This window comes from Strigops habroptila (genome assembly GCF_004027225.2).
Source record: "Strigops habroptila isolate Jane chromosome 13 unlocalized genomic scaffold, bStrHab1.2.pri S16, whole genome shotgun sequence".
Lineage (NCBI taxonomy): Eukaryota > Metazoa > Chordata > Aves > Psittaciformes > Psittacidae > Strigops > Strigops habroptila.
Window position 1 is genome coordinate 10,570,282 of NW_022651054.1, and position 23,306 is coordinate 10,593,587.

At 44.7% G+C, this 23,306-nt stretch overlaps 1 protein-coding gene across 1 annotated transcript in view; it reads right to left on the reverse strand.

The window, feature by feature from the left end:
• ACACA (acetyl-CoA carboxylase alpha) overlaps positions 1-23,306 on the reverse strand; it is a 114,890-nt gene that overhangs the window by 51,857 nt on the left and 39,727 nt on the right. The window contains 13 exon segments of the mRNA XM_030472174.1: positions 2,333-2,536; positions 4,230-4,355; positions 4,357-4,386; positions 4,851-5,066; positions 5,209-5,250; positions 7,650-7,694; positions 8,007-8,063; positions 10,014-10,121; positions 11,427-11,523; positions 12,123-12,266; positions 14,693-14,716; positions 22,020-22,138; positions 22,599-22,688. Coding sequence (XP_030328034.1) covers positions 2,333-2,536; positions 4,230-4,355; positions 4,357-4,386; positions 4,851-5,066; positions 5,209-5,250; positions 7,650-7,694; positions 8,007-8,063; positions 10,014-10,121; positions 11,427-11,523; positions 12,123-12,266; positions 14,693-14,716; positions 22,020-22,138; positions 22,599-22,688 — 1,302 coding nt within the window.

A 23,306-nucleotide genomic window follows, 5' to 3' on the forward strand; every position in this document is an offset into this window, starting at 1 on the left:
GGCTGCAACACCGTGCTTCATCATGCATTACTACCCTTTGGAGACAGGGTGGACCATTACTGCATGGATCCGAGTATCACTGACTTATTGCCGTATCACAGCAGAGAGCAACGTGAGCAGAGCCACATCCCCACAGAACAAAGCCTGTGACTTAGATGACTTCACATTCCCCAGCATTTCCCCTGACACCGTATCTACGCCGATGGATTGTGATAGCTGGGAGCAGAGAGAACTCTGTTATTTATGCAGGCGAAGAGCGCGGTACCCGCATCTCCACTGACTGATCACGGCAGCTAGGTCAAGACTTGCATATGTCATTTGGCTTGAAGTTTTGATATTGTAAGTTTAAAAGATTTTCCCAGAGTAGCAACATGAATTATCAACTGCCATGCTTCATGGCACTATATATTCCACCCAGCCAGGACTCGGAAGAAATCTATTGCAACTAAGGAACAGGAGGAGCTGCTGAAGTGGGACAACACTGTTCAAATGCTGCTCAATGGAAACACGCCTGAGAGAAGTGACATGATTGGGTTGGTTTTAACAGAATGGGGATCAGCTCTAATGTTACACACAGCACATCTTTTTCTGATTGAAGATGAATTAATTGAAGAATTCACTAAGTAAATTCACTAAGTAAATATTCACTAAGATAAAATTCACTAAGTAAAGCCTATTTAGGTTTTAGATTAAAAATAGTAGTTCGTGCTCTCTTCAGCCTTCGCAGCCATTGCTTTGTGAAGCAGCTTCTTCAATGGGAGAAATATTTATTCAGGGTAACAAGTGCTTGTGACAGGGTCTGTGTTAGGAGCTTTTACTGTACTTGGGGCCCAGTCCTCCTTGGATCTCTGGAAAGCTCCAGAGTGGCTCTGTGGGAAGTGACTGGGAAATGTGCACTGAGCATCACCACTCAGTGCCACAGAAACTGAACAAGAGATCAGGGTCATTCATTCTCTCGTGATGAATCTGTCTGTCCAGTCTTCAGAAGCCAAAGTGCCCAGCACCCAGTACTGCTTGAGCTCTTCTAAAAGAGTGCTCCAAGTTCAAAATAACCCTCTGAAAATACAGGAAAAACCACACAGATCCCATCCCACCCTATAAACCTTCATCATGAGGGGAAGGTTTACTAAGGTTTCTTAAAAAGTTAACACCTTCGAGCTTTGTAAGACGAACCTTCCTCCCAAGTACCCAAAGAGTTAACTGAAGTAAGTCCTATTGGTGTATTTTAATAGAACCTGGTTTAATATAATGGAAAAAGAATCAAATATTGGAAAGGTTGCTAAAAGCTGCATTCCCCAGTTTTAAAAACATAAAGCTCATCAGAGACAGCGTCTGAGAGCAAAGGTGACCTTCACAAGTGACTAACAAGACTCAAGTGTTAAGCTCAGCTACTAGAGATTATTAAAATGCTCTTTTCTTTCCCCATCCCCACTCGAAGGCAGAAATGCAGTAAAGCACACAGCCACTATCTGTCCTGGGATCTCTGGATGGACTGTAGGGCCAGGCAGCCTGCTGGAAACCATTTAAATGGAGCAGAGGAGGAGAAAAGGTGACTCAGCACTTTGTGTTCAGCATTAACGGTGCCCAAGTGATTTATTCTGCTGCTCCTTCTGCATGGCAGAGAGATTATTACAGAGGGAGAAGTAAACATTGCTGTATTTAAATATTTTTCATGCATCCTATGCTCCATGGATTTTAGCAGATGTAGGTATTGCAGTTAACCACACTATTCCTGCGCCATGAAAAGCAGAAATGCCAGAATAGCCACAACCATTACAAAAGAGCCCATTATGCTTCATAAAAATGATATAAAAGCACCTTCAATAATTTTATATCATCCTACCCAGGTCATTCCCTGTATCTTTAGAATTTAAAAGACAAGTTCACAGATTTTCTCCATCTACTCAGGGAAACATATAATTAGTAATATTTTTTATTACGACCTACAGGATGAGCACCAACAGCAATTGCTTTTCTATTGCTTCTTTGAGCACTCTGCCAGAGGAAAACAGATGTACAAGTGACCAAAGGTGCATAAAACACAATCAGAAGACATGCACTTCACATAACTGATTGCGTTCTGCACACCTACACATCTATTGCAAGATTATCTTTACATTCTTCTTCCTTTGGCAAAGTTGAATAGTGATTTTATATCACCTGAAAACAGTCCAAACCACAGAAGAGCTTCAGAGGATCATAGAATAGTTTGGGTTGGAAGGGACCTTCAAAGGTCTTCTAGTCCATTCAAAGGTCCTCTAGCTTCATTAGGTAGAATGTGTCCCCCCCAAATGATTTGCTCATCAAACCACAGAGCCACATGGAACCGTACCTGCCCTGTCCTGGAGTCTGTCACCTCTTTGTACAGGCTGATGTCCAAGTAGTAGCCCGACTCGTTGGTCAGGAAGAGCCGAATGGGAATCGCCTTCCCAGTCGGAGTCAAACGGATGTTGATCTTCAGCTCAGCCTGGAGGACACGGAGCTTCCACAGGCGACTCCCGTAGCGCATCACCATGCTCCGCACAGACTCTTCGATCTTAAAACACAGGAGAAGAATTCCTTTCATCTCTCTGGACACATCCACCACTGGTCACCCCTGCACCCCTCTGCTGTGAGATCCTGCTCAAAGGGGCACGGGGGAACACCACACAAGAGGAGAGATGGAAGCACCAAAGAGCAGCACGTGCCCAGTGCTGCCATGGCACCTTGGTGGCCTGTCCATTCTCATCCCAACGAGCCTTGAGATAGGCAGGCACTCAACACGGGGACTTACTGAGGTAGAGGGACTGCATTCACACCCCTTTTTCCTCATGGCACACCACAGCCCAGCATGGCACTGCATGCCCACCGCTTCCCCTTGCTCTGCCTCTCCTCCAGCAGGCCCAGCTCACAGCTACGAACAAAAGGCAGGCAAAGGAAACCCCTGACAAACAGTTGTGTAGCACCACAATAATCATGTCTCACCACACACACGGTACGGTGCTCTAAATCACCAAAGCAATTACTACTTGGAGCTTGGCCTTCTGGTGTTCTATTAAACTTGATAATATACTACTGTTGGCAAATGGTGCATATTAAAAGAAGACAATTTATAGGCTGGTTTTAACATTCTTTCAAAAACTAAAGTCTCTTTTCCACAGCAGCTTAGGGAAAAGTCATGGTACACATCCAAGGGCAGCTGAAATTCCAGGGGCTGAACATCCAGGCTTCTGCTGAACTTCCTGGAACTAAAGATTTTGGATGTGCCCAGAAAGGATTTATTCCAAAGTGATTTAAGCCACCAATTTTTAATCATGATTTAAAAGTCATCAAGCAAGAGGTACTTATTTTGATAACCAAGTCATCTTCTTCAAGTTGCAGTTATTCTCATGAGGAAAGGTCAGCTCTCACCTTTGGGTAACCATGAACACAATGTTGATTTCCAACTACATGCAGCCTTTACAGTTTATTTGGGACTTTCTTTGTGGTGCTTCTGCTAACCAGAAACATGCTTTACGCCTTAACACTTGCATTTATGCATCTGCAAAGCTTAAGGTTCATTTAGTTATAATGTTGATCTCTGTGGTTTGGGATCAGGGCATGAAAATGAGGCACTTCTTGTAGCTGAATTTACAAATTCTTGTTAAGTTCATGATTTATCTCACGTTTTATTTGGGTAGAATCTGGACTTCTCTAACAAACAGAAGAGCATTTAAAGCTATTTCCTTATTAAAATTGTTTGTATCAAACACACAATGAAAAAATAAGTTTAGCTGAAAATACAAACCATGTTTTTAATAAACTATTCCGTGGTTCCCACAGAGGAAGCGAGCTGCATTGCCTGCAGGACAGTGTTACTCCACTAAACATATGAGCTCTGCTAGTTCTGGAATCTTACATTTAATATTTATTCATAGATTAGAAGAAAACCCAAAGCTTTCTTCCCTCCTCACTGCCAAAGAGGCTCTGTTAGTTATGTGACTCCACTTTCTCCACTGAAAAGCAAAACTCCAGGATTTGTAGAGTAACTAAAGCGACCTTCACATTTCCACTTCTAACGCTGGTCCCAGTTTCCTGTGCTTTCTGTTGTAAAGTGGCGAGTAGAAGCCACATGTCACTCCCCAATGGGTATTAAACTGTACTCCATCAATAGGTGCATTTAAACAGCAATAAAAGACACCAAAAAACCATTTAATTCTGGGGAGTCACACCCATGAAAAGCAGCAGTTTGGACCTGGGGGAGATCTTACCTTAGATGGGTCCATGATGACAGTAGGCACGAAATTCAGGAAGATGTGATTGCAGTCCGTGCGCACGTTGGTGTTATTAAATGCCACCTCCAACTCATCCATGGCCTCCAACAGCAACCGCTCCCCCCTCATTTTGCAGATACTCAAAGGAGGCTTCCTGCCAGAGATTGTCAACAGATAATTTACTTTCTACTCAAAAATCACAGCCAAGAATAAGAGTGTTTGAAAATCTGCAGAAGGAGTTGACTGTGAAAATAGGTTTACGTGAGTTTCAGCAGGATGTGCGAGCCTGAAACAGATCCATCACCATCACAGAGCCAGAACTCCCACTGCCTGATCTGTGTACCCAGCTGCCTTGTGCCCTCAGCATAAATCCAGACAGGGCAGGAGAAACACAGAGAAACAACAAAAAGCAAGGACTTCTGACAAGCCACTCGGACCACCAAAAGATCTCCCTGAAGCAGAGGAATACAAGGTCCTCAAAGACATGCTTCTGCACAACCATCAAAGAGAGGGCATGCATCCACAGCACTCTACACAGGTAAGATGTTTGCTTGCAGGTTGCTAGAATGGCTCAAAAGACCTTGTCTTGGAAAGAGACCTTGCATGGTCAAAACTCACCTTGGTAACCAGATCCGAATGCCTTATAATAGCCCGCACGAAGAACCTGTAGTCTGTCACTTCTGTTCCCACTTCAACTTTAGCTGCTCCCAAGTAGAGATGCATTTTGTGATTGGCACAGGGAATGGCAGTGAGGTCAAAGTTCCGCATTCGGTTCAACTCCAGCTGAAAAGCCAGAGCTGGCTCCAGGTGCCGGTAAATCCGGTCCTCCTCAAACTGGTAGGAAAGGGTGTAAAAGAGAAGGGCGTGTTAAAGAAGCTGAAACACTAAGAGCTGTGTTGAAATTGAAACACAGAGTAGCAGACAAACTGCAAGACAGCAAGTCCTTAAGCTCAAGTATTAAGAGCACACAATTTACCTTATCCCGGGCACGGAAGGTGAAGAACTTTGGAAACTCCCTCTGAAAACAGAAACAACAGTGTCAGCCCTCCCAGAGAAATCCCTCTGCTTTATCCAGAGTGCTCCCCGGCCAGACCTGGGCAGCACCACAGCACAGCAGATGACAGGAGTCATTACCAGCTACAATCTCGACAGCACAAAGAGCGGTGGAAAATCAAGTTCCCCTCCAGAAGACAGCAGAGGAAGCTTAATCCTGTCTTCGTTGCTAATGCAAAGAGGATACTTGATTGGGTTTTGATTATTATTGTCAATTATTAACAGACAATAACAATGAACTGCCCAGACAAGAGTGGGAAACCTCTGGTTCTATTTTGATTAGGATTCCTGTGGAAATGTTTAGGAGCCATACAATGATATTAACACTCCATAATGGAGGCAGATGTACAGAACACAACGATGTGTACTCTATAGCTCTCTTCGTACTATTACTGCTAGGAATATTCTCTTCCCAAGGAAAACTGGGAATTGTAACCTACCTAGTCATCTTCCTTATTTCCTATAAAAGAAAGTTCCCAGAACTTCATCTGATCACCCTCAGTTGAGCAAAATAACTTGTGTTTGACTAGTTTGACTAGTCAGTGGTACCAGAAATCCCTCATAACTCAGGCATATCAGGTGAGCCTATGAGCACCAACTGCACCCTGAGAAAACCACCACTTCCACGCTTCCTCCCTTCTCTGCCAAATCCTCCTACCTGTCCTCCTCTGCAATGCTGCCAATTCCTCCTCTCATCATCCATGCTCATTCTATCCCAATGTAATTGCTTTCAAGGCATTTGACTAGTGTGGTGGGCAAATATAATAATTAGATGTGCACACACACAAAAATTCTCAGTGCTCTGGTACCAAAATCCAAAAGAGTGCTCCATTTCCCAGGCAGAAGAATTATCCCCCTGCTGTGTTCTAATCAACCAACCATCATCAAGACAATCACAATAATTTGCCTAAATTAGCCATCCAGACACCCTGCAAAACCACCGAATGTGCAGAGCTACAACAGAAATCATCAGAGTTGATTATTATACTAATAATCACGTTAAAAACCTAATGAGATGAGGAAATTGGAAGCTTGCTGGAGCAACTCTCTATTACCTCAACATGCTGGGAACTAATTATATAGACTGTAATTAAAACAAAAACAAACCCAAGCCCAGGCCCTGGCTAAGTTAATAGTTGGTCCAGTAATAAAGGGGATAGAACAGGAGATATAATAAAGACTGACACTCACAGGAGATCCTGGAGGTGCTCCACAAACTTTGCAAGCACATGACACACCACACTGCCTCCTCCAGCTTCCAAACTAGGAGCAGCCCAACAGTCCATCGCTCTGAATGGCAGCTCAGGGAAAGCTTTTAGTGATGCCTCCTGTCATCCCTTCCCTCCTTCCTGACCGCTGACACATGCTACATTCATTATTCATAGGCTTTTATTTTTCACTCCCAAATATCAATTCATCTCTCTAAAACTTCTTGTTTTAAAATCTAAAGCCTGAACTTCCTCGCTTAAGGTCCCAACACCTCTCCAAAGAGTCCTGTTTCCTACATAAGCCTACATCCTGATACATGTCTGTGCCTGTACTGTGGCAGCAATTCCCATGTGGTGATACCCACATTGTACAAACGCTATTTATACTGATTTGTAGGCTGGTTTTCCTCTCATACAGCTTGCTAAGCCAGGTGTGTGGAGCACAGGAGGAATTTCTTGCACCTTCAAGACTCCTAATGATTTCCAGAGTTCTAAAGTAGATACACAAGGGATAAAAATCTGATTTATACCTTACAATGCCACACTGAAAACAGGGTTAAAGTAGCCCTCCCTGCTGCCCAAGAAAGAAGTAATTCTTAGCAGTAAGAGCATCAAACATTTTCCACCTCACAAAGCTATTATGCTAAGTTTAACGAGTCACTTCAATTACTCCCCTAAGTTAAAATCAGGGAGAAGATTAAAGAAATCACCACACTATGCAAGAAATACAAACATTTCATTTGATGATTGCATTTTAGAATACAAAACACCACCAAAACAAACAAGCCCTTTATTAATGTGGCAGTCATGAGCTCAGCCAGGTATCGAGAGAGACTCGAGCACGTGAATGACCCTGCTGAGTGCAAAAGGCCTGCTCCTGTATTTGAAATGAGATGTTTAAATACTTCATGTAACTCTGACACCAATTGGCATTAAACCATAGAATCCCAGACTGGTTTGGGTTGGAAGGGACCTTAAAGCTCCTCCAGTTCCAGTTCCAACCCCCTGCCATAGGCAGGGACACCTTCCACTAGAGCAGGTTGCTCCAAGCCCCGTCCAATCTGGACTAAGAACCAAAGGAGAAACCTGGAGTCATTTATGTGTCTCCTGGCCTCAGGTCAAGAATACCACCGTGGTTTAGGCCCTTTTTACTTACATGAAATCTCTGATCCACCTCATAGTTGACCTGTTTCCTGAAGTCCTTACAAACGAAACACACAAACACAGGAAGACAAGGGGAAAAAAAAAGCAGAAGAAAGCTACCAATTAGGATGAAAATCAAAATGAATTAATTCAAGAACACAAGGGCTGCCAAGATTGCTTACAACTGTTAATTCATTTTCTTAAGCAAATTCATCAAAACCATTTCAAATTTTAGAGAACAAAACCAGTGAAGAGAGAATTAAATATAGTTTATACAGCTTTTAATGGGGGGAAAACACACAAGGAGTGTCAGAGCTGTTATGAGCTAGAAAGCAAAGAGTGCTGAGCAGCACGGGAGATGTCAAAATACCTTTTGTGCTACAAGGAAAGTCAGCCTCCGAATCCCGTGTTCAATCAGCACTGATTTCTGTGAAAAGGCAAGGATGGAATCAGGTGAGTGGAGTAACAGAAACAGAATCAGTCAAACCTACGTCAAAGTCTTCCTATGAGCTGGAAAAGCTCCACAGAAGCTCCTGCATCTCTGCTGCGAGTTCCTAGTCTGCTTCAGTCTACTCGGAGGTAGGATTTCTCATGTGATGACCGTCTGGCAGCACACACAGCAAATACATTAATTAAATCTGAAGAGGTAAGTAACCGAATCACAAGAACACAGTATTCCAGCTGAGCCTTGCTAACAAGTACAGCAGAAGAGTCACAGCCAAGTCTTGCAGGAAATACTCTTGTTCCTTTGCCAAAAGGAAGTTGGTCTTTTTTGCAACCATCACTTTGTGAAGGGAGCGCAGCACAGACATGGAAAACGATGGGCAATGAGGTTTAAAGGAGCTAAGCCAAGGAAGGAGGTAGCACATACTTGATTTTGGCACAACAAGCACACAGACAACCCAGGCCAGATGTGTCAATATTGCAAAGGTGAGAAGTGAAAGGTGTTATTTGTTTGGGGGTTTTTCAAATAGATTAGAAACCATCCCATTCTGGTTGCTGCTTTCTCACATTCCACTAAGCCACGTTTCAAATGAGTGCTGCTGTCAGTATTTGCCACGCCACTGCTCTTTTGAAGTGTTAAGATCTCATAATTCTGCTCTTAAAACTTTCCCCTTTTTTCTCCTTTTTCCAATTTAAAAGCGAAAGAAAAGGAAAAAAAAAAAAAAAAACAAACAAAAAAGAAACAACTGAGGCAGACCAGGAACAAAACAACCCCTTTCAGCACAGACTGAAATGTTTTACTAAGGTTAAGCCCTTTGAAAATGAGCATCAGTGACTATATTCATGGCAAGAGGAAGAAAATAACTTTAATAATGCCATGATTTAAAAAGCAAAAATTGTTATTGCTTTTAAAATTCCACAAGTGGCAGACAATAACAGCATAGCAACAGGATTCTGATTACATCGTAATAATGTGGGTCTCACAGCAAGTCCACAGCTATTACAGAGCGATTAGCCATCAGCACCTGGAGAAACTCCATTTACACTGACTGCCTCAATCTCCTCCACAAGTCATTTACAAGTATATGATCCTAATTTCTATTAAAAAAACCACACACAACATGCTGGGACTAGAAGATTATTTGGACAATTTGGATCAACCTATTTGATAGTTTAATGTGGTTTGGAATTTTTTCCCCTCTCTCTTTCCTTTTATCCCCTCCCATAAAACGCCTGGAGCATGATCAAGCAGATGAAAAGCAGAACTAGTTTTAATTTTAATATTCGGTTATATTCCTTGCTTAAAGAGACAGGGAACTGATGAAGCCATGTGGATTCCAGCCTCATTTTACAAGCTACTCGCTCAGTCCTCCCACAGTGCTTGCAGGCACCACGAATGCAGCAGTGTGGCCCATGCTTATGAACAGACCAAATCAATTCCCCCTTGAGCCAGAAATATCATACTAGATGCTCCAGGATGCCAACACCAAGGAGAACAAACTTCCATTGCATTAAGACTATCGTGTTACAGCAAATACAGACTATTTTAATGACACTTTCCATGCCTCTGTTACTCATCTAACAACTTTACCACCAGGGAGAGGGATACAGGACATTTTTCCAGAGCATCTAGAGACAGATAAAGATTGACCTGGTGCATTTAAAACTTTAAAGGTCTTTTACCCTATCAAAAAGTAAAGGGCAGTAATCCTGACCTGATGGATTAGAACACACTGCAAAGAGAAACAATGGCCTGGAGGCTTCAGAAAGGTGCAGCAGTAAGGTTTTAGATAGGATAAATTAAGGATGTAACTGTTGCATTTATTTGTTTTCAAGCAAACAAACAACTGAGGAACGTGCTGACTCTTCCCAAAGCTGACAGAACCCTCTTGCACAATGACATCATCCCAGGGAGAGGATCAAGGCGACTTACCTTGCTTTGTGTGAACTCTCTGAACATGGCTGCCAGCCCATCATCATCCACGTCACTGTCTGTTTTAATAGCAACATTGAGAATGTGAATGGGCTCCTCACGGGCAGCCTGCAATTGAAAGAAAACATTCCCCATGAATAGACAGTTAACAACGAGGAGTTCTCAAAAGAGGCTCCCTAAACACAGCTCTAACATGGAGATGCCCATGGGGAAAACGGCCGCAGCAGAACATGCTGTACACCAAGGAAATCCACGAGGGAAATCCTCCACCAAGCAGCCTCACGAATGTGAAGCTTCTCACAGGAGTAAGAGTTAATGTCCACAACAGGAGCTTCCTGTTGGAGAATCCAATTCTGACAGTCACATCTGACTTGGCTAACTCGAGTGTGCTGCATTTGGATGCAGAAGGAATGCAGGGTCAGGTCCTCTCTTTACAAGACACCTTACAGGCAGGTCATTAGAGGACTTCAGCATCAAGAGAGGTAATAAAATTAAGTGAATTCAAAGTGCAGGAGCAAAACAATGTGTGCCTTCATATCTTCAATAAAATGAAATAATGTGGAAGCATAAATTACATTAGAGCTCCGAGAAATGACAAATTTAGCATTTAAGAGCCTGTGGTTAACTGTGAAAAACTGAGAATGAACAGAAAATGATCCCTGGTGAGGTGAGGGGGACGTAAAGAGAGATCTGGGGGCATTAAAGTAGGTGATAATATTCTGGAACAAGGCTACAGTGCTCACACACATCAAGATCAATGGATCAGTTTAAAACCAAGCCCTGTTCTGGACACAGACTGTATTCCCACAGAGCTTCCCTCTGTCAGGGGGCAGGACAGAGCAGTGGAGCAGCTACCTGTGTCTCTAAGGGAAACTGGTCTTCTGTCACTAAGGATTATGAACCATCTGCTCCCTCTGCACCTGTACTCCACATCAATACAAAAACTCTCATCTTTTCCTCCTAAAAACAGTGCTGAGAAGTCGAACAGAGGGAAGAATCCAAACTTAATGTGACTAGGAAGGGCGTAAGGCTGAAAATAAGTCAGGTAAAGGTAGTTGAATATGTAGTTCAATATCCCGATGCACAGAGAAGGAAACTTAATTGTGGGTCTAAACTCTCAGTTACGCTGCTGTGGATCCTGTAATTGTGCTGGTGTTAAAAGCTACAAATTAGAATTACATGAGAGTAAGAGACTTAGTTGTAGTTTTAGAACAGAGTCAGAAAACGGCCACCTACTTTGAATCACCTGCTGTGGAACAAGCAAACAAATCACATCCATAAATACATAAAGCTCTTAACTCCTGCTTCCAGCACTCGAATCAGTGAAAAGTATCTAGCCTGCAGTCACTGCGGCATTCCGCACGCCTTCTCCTTCCAGGCTGAGAGCAATCTCCAGAGAAAAAACTGCTGTACCTTGTCTTCATCATACAAGGAAGCATGGCCAGCTTCGGGGAAGGTTGGGCTCTGGGGAGGAGAGTCGCAGAAGCAACCCATCACTTCATCAAAGATTCTGAAATACACCAGAGAAGTATTAGTCAACACGCTGCTGCAAGCCCACACAGCACTGAGAGCCACAAATCATGCTGCTAAAAGGGGGAGGGAGAGAAAAGAACTCCTTCCCTTTGCAGGACAAACTCAGAAGATGAGGAGGCAATACCTCCCCCACCCCTTGAACCAAAGCAGAGCCTGGATCATCTAACGTTTGTCAGAGATCTTATGATTCCAGGCCCTTACAACTGCTACAGGTTCTGCAGGGTGGGTTTTGCCTAGCCCTAGAAGGTTGAAAGCATGAAGGCCACATCCTCCCACCTATATACACATGAACAAGAGCATTAGAAGAAATCAGGACATCAGCAAATGATCTCCAATCAGGAGAAATTCAAGATGCTGATCCTCCTGGCTGCAAACTGCTCTCACAGCAGCCTGAAGCTTTCTGTTATCCCAAGGATTCAGACAAGAGAATCCAAACAAACTTCCACCAGAACTTAGCAGACAAGCTCTGGACCAGTTTAAACCTGGCTCTACACAAGACAAAGGTTTTCTCCAGTTTCATCTGGGTCACCCTAGGAAGGTGGCAACACAACCAACCCTCAACCCTGCCCCACATACCTGACAAAATCCTCGAAGGTGCGGAAGGAGACCATGCCACCCATGCGCTGGCATGGTGGGGTGAAGGAGTTATCCAGCAGTACATCACTCACGCTGGCTACATGGACCATCCCGTAGTGATTGAGGTTGGAAGAGAAGGACATTCTAAATGGCAATTCAACAAGATCACAGTTAGTACAGACAAGGGAGAGAAGAACATCACTGGATAAAGATCTGTGCTCGTATGCTCTGACTACTTGAAGCGTGGCTGTTTATCCAGTACAACTGCTGCATCATTTGTTAGCTTCTTCAGCAAGCCAGACCTGCAGTGCTGCCTCCTCCAAAGCCCCTGCACTGCTAGCAGTGCCTTGGTGCCATTAATGCCCTTACCTGGACGTTGTCCCAGTGTACAGGAACAGTTAAAAGAGTTAGGAAACGATGTTATAACCTTTTAAAGCAAGAAATTCTTCAGGAGTTTCTTGCGATGGCGGGTGAATTCTGGCTGTGCAAAGCTGAAGGTGGTTTTCCTCCTGTATGCATGTTTTGCTTTACAGGTGGAATGCTGAGATAAACAACAATAATTCCAAGCTTTGACACTTTAAAGGTTTAGTAAATTTTTACAAGTTAAGTTGAATTGTACCAAGCTATGTTATCTTACTGTTTCCACAATTTTTCTGGCCATAGCATAATTTATGCTCCTCAAATGCAGTGTGGTACAGTGTCCTCCCTAAAGCCCTATGCCAGAAATAGGGGGGGGGGTTATAGTCTTACACTAGAATTCCACTAAATAAAGTCCTATTACAGTGCCTTCCGCTTTAACTGCTCACCAGATGCACTCCTCCATCTAATTTAATCCATACTTTAAAATCATTGCAACTCTCCTGATTTATTTTGCTCAGGTTTGATTGCTAAAAGGTGGCAGCTGCTAAATACAAGCAGTTGGCCACAGAACACAGAGCTCCAGACACTTACTACTGTCATACTCATGTATGTTCAAGCACTGAGGTACACCACAGCACACACATCATTCATACAGGATGAATCCCTTATTTAAGTGAGGAGGACTGCGACAGATTTACACAAGCTCAGAGGAAGGCACTGAGTAAGAGACTTCTATTTAAAGCAGGAGCAGCATTTATTAATGATCATCATTCCTTCCTGGCAGAGGGCAAGATCCTGAGTATACTGAATATGACCCAATTCTCAAAGAGTCCAACTGCTGGGGCCACACGTACCAGCTCTGAAAGAGTTTGTGTTATTTGGGGGTTTAGGCTATTTTTATGTTGTTTTAAAGACCCACAATGTTATGGTCAAGATTAGCAGAGGAAGCTTTTCACAGAGTGAACAGAAAGCTTACAACTAACTGCACATCCTCTCCCTAACTACTAGCATTGAGGTTTGCCTTCAGTGCAATAATTATTTCTCATTTCTGAACTGTGCTACTGAGTCATCTTCATTCACTTCCGAAGCTCCCTGCAACACGGTGAGACCCTCAAGCCTGCTCTGAAGAGGGAGGAATGCAGAGCTGGCACATGGCAGTGCTCTGCAGCACAGAACAGTGCACTCGTGCCTGCTTTGCTCTCCCCAGGGCTTAGGAAGACATTAATGGAGCTCAGTTTCTGTCCTCCCCAACTGGTGCCACAACAGGAGGCAGAAGGGGATGGGGACTGGGGGCTGCTGATGCTGCTACTTACCAGCTTTACTAAGATTTCTTTCTCTCCACACACTGAAAACCACTGTGATCTGGTCCTAAGTACACAGTTAACGAGTCTAAAACATCAGCAGTTTGATTAATAGCTCTCCATGCTTAAAGTCACTCTATGTTCCTGTAATTTATTTCTGATTAAGAGCCATGAGACTTTCGAGCCCGTTTTTACTATTTTTCCCTAAATAGGCTTGTAAGCAGCAATAAATAATAGGAATTCACATTTGGAAAGAGAAATATTTTTCAGGACATGCCTTGGTGTACATTTCTTACAACTAATACAAAAACTACCACAGAACAGTAACTAAACAAAGAGACAGCAGACATTTTTCATGTATTATTTAAAACAAGAAATACTTTTCAACTGAGACAAGGGAGGAAGAATTAGTGTCCAAAACACAACAAAACATGCTGTCAGCTGTTTGAGATGTAGATTCATCTATGGTGGGAGGGAGGTGGAACAGCCTCTAAGCTAGTTACAAGAAACTAGGGTAGCAATAGGTGTGCTATCAGGTAGGAGTGACTGCCTGGTTCCCTGTGACACCCTACCAGAGGGGCAACAGCTGGAATCCAGTCCCAAAAGCAGACCCTACAAGCAGCATCCTGCTGGAAGTTTGCTGTGTACCATACTGCAGATGAGCTGAGTGCCCTGGCAAATTTAGTTATAAAGGTTACTGCATGCAAAGCTTTTTTAAAGGGGAAAGAAAAGCTGAAAACATGTTTTAGACAAAGGGAGAGGAAAAGGGAAGGAAAAAAGAAGAGTTATGTTTGAAAGCTTCCCAAGTAAAGGTAAGGGCACTAAAACAAAACATGTTAAAACATTAAGTATTAGGCTACTGCTTTCTAGTCTGTCTTTTCAAATGTTAAAAGATGACAAGTACCATACCTGTTTAGCGTGGGGATGTTCCCTCTGTAATCAAACAACCACAGTTAGTTACCGATTGGTTAGTGACAGCCATCATCAAGAACTAGCATCAAGCTGATCCACAGACCAGCAACAAGTTTACAGTTTACTAACCCAGAATTTGTCAACCATCAAGAATGGGGCAGGATTCAATTTCATGGACCCTGAGAAGGCTCCCACCACCTGACCTCACCTGCAGGGCTGCCATGGGAAGGAGCACACATGCAGGTAACACGCATGTAACACACTCCAGGAAAACACGCCGCGTTTGCAAGGTACCAGCATTTCTACAGCATCACACCCACCTCAAGCCCTTTGCATGCACACAAGCAAGACCAGAGCAGGGAGTTTGCACTCCCGGATGGAAGGGCAAACAGCACAGATGCTAAAAGTGACCATATCCCATGGGAAGATTGCAGCAGGTTCAGGAAAACAAGGCAAATCCTCGTTGCCAAACCTCCACACTAAGCGGCCCATGTGCTGGCTCCCACAACAAGGCGGTAACAAAGCAAACACATGCACAAACACCATGTAACACGTGGCATTTTCAGCATTCAAGGCCTTGAACACCCAGAAGAACAGAATTCGAGGCTATTTTTAAGACTATTTTATAACATCAGTCCAACTCTTCTCACGTTTCCATGCAGACCAAGGCTTAGCGATGCACGTGAGGCAGAAGAGAGTGGAGCGGCACATCTTCATACCAGCATAAGAACAGCAGAGTCTGCTCATGCTACATTCATGAAAGCACAGGGTTGCATATTGCTCCATGCAAGATATAAAAACAGCTGTGACCTGACATTCAAAATGGTAAAGATTAAACCGAAACAAAACCATGCACACATGAGGCTTGTGCAAAGAGACTGGCAAACATGACAAGATGGAAAGCAAAGCTTCAGGGAGCATGTAACTGGACATTCCCCCTCCCCTTCCCTACAGAAACCTGTAGGAGACCAAACCACAGACTTTTTTAACATCCTTGTCCACAGGCAAGACCCCAAGTTAGTGGGCATGAAGTTTCAGTACTTAATGACAGTGTATTCCCAGGATCACACCACTAAACACACCGACTGCACCCCGTCCTGTTCTCAAGCTGGTTTGTCACAGCAGAGTCATGTTCACTGCAAGGTTGTGTTCACTGCGTTACTGGTAGAGGCATGAAAAGTTCCTGTGATGTGCTTAAGCCATACAGGAGAAAGCACAAAATGACCTAAAGATGTACCTGTTCAATGGTAAATAGTATTTCATGTTGTTTGGGGAGAGACACTGAGCCTGTGGGTAGGACCAAAGGGGCCTCAGCGGGGTGAGACTTTCTTTCGGACTGCTTGTTTAAGCTTGGCAAATGGTGGGAAAGCTGCATGTGATCCACTTCAGTTGGGAAAAGTAGTCTGGAGAGACCTGGCAGTTCCTACACTGGGTACACTTGTGCAGGGCTCCCTGGAATGCTTTCAGAAACAGACAGGAAAAAAGCCCCAGCGTAACAAATGTTCCTTTCCATCTCAAAAAGGGCTCCCTGTTGCCTTGCTCCAGGAACTCCAGCCTCTCAGTACGGAGCTGAAGAGACTATGGCAGGCATTGCAATGAGGAAAACAGAAGACCCAGTGGCTGGAGATGTCAGAAAAGAAGGGAGGAGCAGTCTCCAAGCTGCACACTGTGGGGCTGGCTTTATAGCTACAGGTCATGGGAGCTGCAGAGGGCTTCTCATAGCAGGAGCTGCACTGTCACTTGCCACTGACACATGCTAAGAGGTAGAGGTTTGATACTTGCAGTGCAATCAGGCCTTGTGAAAGGGCACTACAGGCCACTGGGCTACTGCAGCCCTGCACCTCTGACATAAAGCACCAGCTACCAGCCAGGCTGCTCAGCCCTGGGGCAACACCAAGGGGCTGGGAGCTGTGTAAGGGCACCATTGGCAGTGTTCTCCACAGCCAGCTCCATGTAGCTGGTCACAGGAGCAGAAACCTTCCCACCACACCAGCCCCAGCCCTTCTCCCTGTCTCATTTGAACTCCGTTCTTGACCAGGGAAGCTGATCTCACCAGGAACCTGCTCCTCACCAACACACACTCCACTGTTGCAATTACTCCTTCTGCTCAAGCAAACAAGAATCCCCTTGGCTCCCGCTGCACCTCCCGGATGAATGGGAATGTGTTTCTCCCTTGTCCCTCCCTTTCTTTCTTTTATTTATTTATTTTCAAGCAGGAGCACTCCCCTATGAAATGATGGCAAGGCATGCAAAGCACCACTGGCGAGAGCAAGCTGTGAGTGAGTGCCAGCGCAGGGCAAAGCTTTTGAAATGAGGCAGCAACGCGGAATCAGCAGAGGTCGGCTGAATAACCCACTTGTAGTTATTAACAGCAGTACCACAGGAGAAAGAGCAATTCCACTGGCTCTGTCCAGTGGCATTCCTCTTGTGTTTCTTCCTTTCTGCAGAAGGATCTAAACAGAAGGCTGTGAAACATGCCTCAAACCATACATTTTTGATTGGGTTTTTTTTTTCCCTCTCCCTCTTTCTTCCCTCATTCTTCTGCTCCCTCTGTGATTCAGCCAAGCTGAATCTGCTGCTCAAGTCCAATTTGCATAAAATTATCGCCGTTCCATTCAGTTTGCTGCCCCTTCAACAGCCCCTTCTTTGCTCTGCTGGAAGATTCTGCCCTTTCTGAAACGGGCAAGCCAAGGGAACAGCAACACATTACTGCTGCCTGCTGGCTAATTAACATCAAACCCTCAGCACGGAGCTGCAGGGATTTACAGGTGCCCTGGAAGCATTTCCCCCTCCCTCCCGAGAGCAGCCGCTCTCTCCCAACAAGGAGGGGACCTCAGGCTACCTAATGATACACCAGAGCGGCGCACCCGGGTCTGCAGCGCGGTTAGAGCCCAGAGCAGCCACGGCTGATTCACTACCAGCATTCCAAGGACTGATGCAAGAGGCTGTTTTAGCAACTCCTTTAGACCCCAGAAAACATTTCTATTTTGACAGATATTCAAATCTTAGGAGTGCATCATAGTAAAATGAGAGTAGGAGGGAACCTATAAACCTGCTCTAAGTGTGTCATTTTCTCACTCTTCTGTTACAAGCTCTGTTTGGAATCAGCAATAATTAATTTGGCTTTCAGCCTTCAAAAAGGGTTTCCACCTATAAGCTAAGGAAGAGGCTGACAAAAAAGAACAACCAAAATACTCCATAGATGATAAAACATCAAGAGACACCAAAGGAGAGGTCATGCACCACTCTTAAGCCTCAAAATCAGCAACATCGAAGTCCAAGTAAGGTGTCAACAGACATCCACAAGCACAGGAAGAAGAGATACTGGGCAAAGCCAAGCACAAGATAGTTGAGACACTGGTACTGTTAACTTTGGAAATGCAAAGCAACTGATGACTAGACTTGAATTCCACCCTTGGAAGCATCACGGGCAGCAGGATGCAGTCCCAAGACTGAACTCAGCCTAGGCAAGTTGCAGTAAGGCATTTGCCTGTATGTCCATGTTTGCCAAGTTGTGTGCATTCCCAACTCCAAACACAGCGAGGGTGAGCTGGTATCAGCCAGCTTGTTATCAAGTTTCAAAGGTAAAGCTAAGCCAGTTACCACTTGAAGTCTTAAGCTGCATTGTGAAAATCTTCCTTCACTTCCACCTTCCAATGGTACATCCTGACTCCGGATTCCCCAAGACATGTCAAGGCCAAATGTGGCAGTTTGGGGTGGCACGTGGGACAAAAGGAAGGTGTGGGCTCAGTGCACGGATGGATTGGGAAGGCATGGCCAAGGCATCAGAGGGAGCAAAACAGGCTCGGTTACACTTCAGTATCCTCTGGGGCTCAGTGTATTCCGAAGGCAGAGCCCTGCAGTATCACTGCCACACCTCAAAATAAAGGTACACCCAGCACCTCTAGGTCACCCTTGTCAGCAACTGTCTTGGCATCTGACAGAGGGAACACAGTTACCTCTGAGTTCTTCCCTTCCGATCCTCCAGCACATCTGCTACTGGGGAAGGAGAGATCAAGAGAGCAGCTGAACAACCAGGCTGGGGGACACGGTGAGCTGGAGACAGGGGATGCTTCAGGAGCAGCAGTGCAGCAGCACCAGTCTGCAGCAGGCTCCAAAAGCTGGCTACAGCAGACAATGTCCCAGTTTAATTTAAACCTTACAGCTTCAGACAGAAGAAAGGCTGTCCGAAAGCAGGAGAAGAGAGGGGGATTATAAGAAAAAACCCTTCTCCTGTTGAAAAAGCACTATAATTCCCTCTCCTAGACACACAATGTTTCTTTGAACAGATTTTAAGCTAAGATTAGGCAAGCACTGTTTCATGCACTGAACACCTAAGAAAGGCCTTTCAGTGTCTGTCACCTGGCCTGCCATTCTCACAAAGGAAGCTGAACTCTCTAAACACCAGTCAATATTCCACCAGCTTCCCATCTCAGCAGGGCAGTCTGAACAAGAGGGAAGCAAAGAACAGCTCCGAACAGGGCTCATTTCTTTCTCCCATCTTTTCTCACCAGGACTCTAGATGACTGAAAGAGGCAGGTTATCCAAATGCAAGGGGCTCTGCACATCAGCGTTTGTCTGCAGTACCCTGCTGCAGCACGTAGCCATCAGCATCCCGTGGACACCCTCGTCTCGCCTCCTCCAGATGGGATTACTGCAACGCCCTCTACTTGGAGAGGGCTGACAAACTCCATTTACTGCAAAAGGCACCAGATGGTTACACTGTGCTCCTCATCTGCCTTGCACCGGGCAATAAGGATGCTGGGTTTGAGCTGGAAAGCCCTCCATGGTTTCAATTATAAGCGGTTTTTCTCTCTATGTCTTACCCTTGCAATTGGGATCAGTGGGGATTCTTACAACGGGATGTTTTCTATTAATTTAAACAAATAATTCCCAAAACAGTTTCTGTCCACAAAACCCACCAGGAGCAGGCTGCATTTCTATGACTTTGTTAGCAGATTTAATAGTTTTTCTTTCCTCTCTAAAGCTTTCCTGTGGGTAGTTGATGGCAATTGTTCAGTGGCCAGAAATACAAAGCCTGAGTGCCTGGCTGTGATTAGTCAGATCAGAAATAGTGACTGTGACTGTTGCTGCTACAATATTAAGTAAAGACATAGCTGGGTTAAATACCAAAGAATTTAAATATAGTAACCATTACCCGTTTGCAATTTTCTCTATGTGAATATTTGCTCCAGTAAAATTTGGGCCCTTGAATGTTCACAGAAATCAGACACGAAACGGACCAGGGCTTAAAAATACCTGATAAAGTGCTGAAAAACATGTGGCATCATACAGCTAACACCAGCTCCAAAAGAGAATGCTCTCTGAAGGGCTCTCTGGTATCTACTCCTGGTTCACCAGGAGCCAACCTCAAAGCCTCAAGGGACCTTTTGCTTGGGTCAGCTGGGATACTTTGCCTTGGGGATTTGTCCTTGGAATGCATTTTTAGCTTTTCAGTCTAAAAGCTGGTGCTACAGAAGATACAGAAAAACATACGATGGACGGAGAACATGGTCAAAAACAACAAAGAAGACTTTAGCAAGACAATGTCTGAGTTTTGAGATTTCTGTATCTTGGGCTTAACACAAGTTCTGCCTTTACAGCTAGTTTAAACCTCCACGCTCAGTGCTAACTTCAGCCCCAGGTATCCTGCTCCCGGCTGTGCTGCAGCACCCAGGCACACAAGAGCTGCACAAGCTGGTGCACACTGCAAGAAGCTGCATTAAGCAACAGGAGCCAAAATCCTGGCTAACAGACCGAGGTGCAACTCCAAGGGACTGAACCTGCCTGTGCAAGCAGTGGCTTTGTCCCCAAGCCTGCTGGCCTCTGCACAAGGACTGTGACATGCTTTCAGTCAGCCATCAGCAGTGCTGATGGTGGAGAAGCAGAACTGAGCTGCAGAACATTGCCCCAGTGAATTCAGCATAAAGGGGAGAGGAGATTTCAGGACAAAGCAGCAGTTCCCCAAGCAGGAAACAGTTCTCTTCCAGCTGACCTTGTCCAATTAAGCTTGTGCACAGTAATAGAGCCATGGGCAGCATGGGCAGGCCAGATAACCCCCAAGCAACAGAGGTAACCGAGACCAGTGGAGAGAAGAAATGGAGAAAGAAGTGGAGGGCTGGGGGTGGGTTGGGGGGGGGAGTATTATAAAGGGATACTAAAAATAGTATGCAATTATTTACAATTAGTCTAGAAATGTAGGAACCAGATGAGACCAAACGCATGTCCCATTTGTATCGGGAGTGTTTTGTGCTGCTTGTTGAGGACAGTCATTCATTTCTAGCAAACCAGATTCTGAAAACCATTTCATAAAATGTACTGATGGATTCTCAATGAAGCGAGACTGGACCCCATTGCCCAGCCCCACCAAAAATGAAACAAGGAAAAAGATGTTTGGAAACAAAGGAGAAAAATAAGCGCTGGTGCCCTCCAGCCAAACCAGCACAGACCAACAGTGGCACCCGGCGGCCACCGGGACTCACTGCGCCAGGAAGAGAGCAGTGGCTAAAATACCCTCCTGAGCTCTTGCTGCAAGTGAAAGAACAGGGGAACTGACTAAGCTGACAGTGCTGCAGAGGTTCTGATAATCAAGTCTGCTTGGGTTTGGGCTTTTGTGTTTGTTTGGTGAGGTTTTTAAATGATCTTAGCACACAGTAGGAGATGCGACCCTGCTTCTGTAAGATGGGGCAGCCAACAGTTGATGCTTTTGGTTGAAGACGTGAAAAACACATCTGAAAAGCACTGGCTGAAAGCCCCAGTATGTCAGCTCCAGCACTTCCATTTCAACCCATTCACACATGCATCTTGGGCTTCCCAGTCAAAGAAAATCACATGCTAGAAAAGGTATCACCTTATCCAGTAAAGCCAGGGTTGAAAGTAGAGCCCATCCCAAACAGATACAAAGGGCTGGCAGGGGAGTGCTGCAGAAGGGACAGAGGATGTTTGACTGTTCTTCATCAAAATTCCAAGTAACTGATTATTCTGTCTGGAATTGCATCTTTTGGAAGGCTCAGGATTCAGCTAGAACTGAAGTTCTAGAGGAAACTTTCTACATAAGCTGAACTTAAAGTCAGAAAATACATGAAAACTGTATTGTATTTAAATGCATCCAAACTGCAGAACCTACCACTCACAGCTCCTGAGGTTTGAAATAGCTCAGGAGAAGGAACTGGGTAATGCAGGGGTTTATCTTAAGTAATTTGTGCTTATTTGAGGCACTGGGACTCCCTTTCTCCACCAATTTTATTGCAAGTTTCTTTGCCAAGATCGGATGTGGCCCCTCATAAACCTCCCGCTCCAAAGGCACCTGCAGACATGATCTGACCTGTTTGGGTGGGAGGTGGGCAGCATGAACTGGAACTCCACCACACAAGTGTTATCCTTCAGCTGGCGATGCTGGACGCTGTTTAACTCATAGGCAATATACGCCCTTCGAACATACACCTGGTCAGAGAGAAACACGATCAGCTTAGCTGGGGTAAGGAAGCAGAAAGAGAGAAAGAAGACAACTAATACACCAGAGACTTCAAAAATATTAAATCCCAAGCAGATACCCCCCCAAAAATATCTAGATAGAACTCTAATTCAGCCAGAATTTAAAGTTATCCTTTGCAGAAGGCCAGTCTGGCAGGATACAACCAGCAACAAGGTAGAGGCTGACCACATTCTCTGAGAGCACCTTCACTTTCAACCCTTTCAACCACCTAATTCTTCAAGCAAAGAAGATAACTTGAACCTGAAACTTCATTCACCTATGAATATTAATGCTGTTAAATGTGAGGCTCCAAGTATGGTGGATTCCACACAAGCTGCAGCTCTCCTAATCTTGTGCTCAAAAAAACCCCCACAATATAAAACAAAGAAAAATTAACAATATTTCTTTTTTCAATGGGAATAAGCTTACCTCCAAAGCTGCCATTCTTACCACCTGGTTACTGTGGTAGAAAAAGTTGGGAAGCACGTCAAAGATGGATGTCTCAGACAAAATGAGTTTCTAGAAGAGACCACACTAGGCATGAGCTTTAAGAGGGAACTGCCTGTCTTGCAAACAAAGTCAGGCAAAAAAGCAAAAATACCACAAATGAAGCCTGACTAGTTCCGATTTCTGTGCTTTTCCTGTTGTACATCAAGGATTATGACCTTCTTATATTAAATGACAGACTATCTCAAGTTGGAAGAGACCCAGAAGGATCATCGAGTCCAACTCCCTGCTCCTGGTACCTCAAACTAAACCATAGGACTAAGAGCATCATGAGGACACTGATCTCCAACAGGCTTGGTGCCATGACTGCTTCCCTGGGGAGCCTGTTCCAGGGACCAACCACCCCCTCAGTGAAGAATCTTTCCCTCATGTCCAGTCTGAACTTCCCCCGATGCAGCTTCATCCCATTTCCTTGTGTCCTATCGCTGGTCCCCAGAAAGAGACCAGCACCTCTCCCTCTGCTGCCCTCCTCGAGGAGGTTGTAGACTATGATGAGGTCATTCTAATGTCAGCATAGGGATGAAAACAAAAATGAGGGGGAAGCTACAAACCAGAACAATACAATTTAAAGCCACAAGGACCTTGGGAGTACAGGTGAGATTTAATACAAAACATGGAGATCAGAGGGGA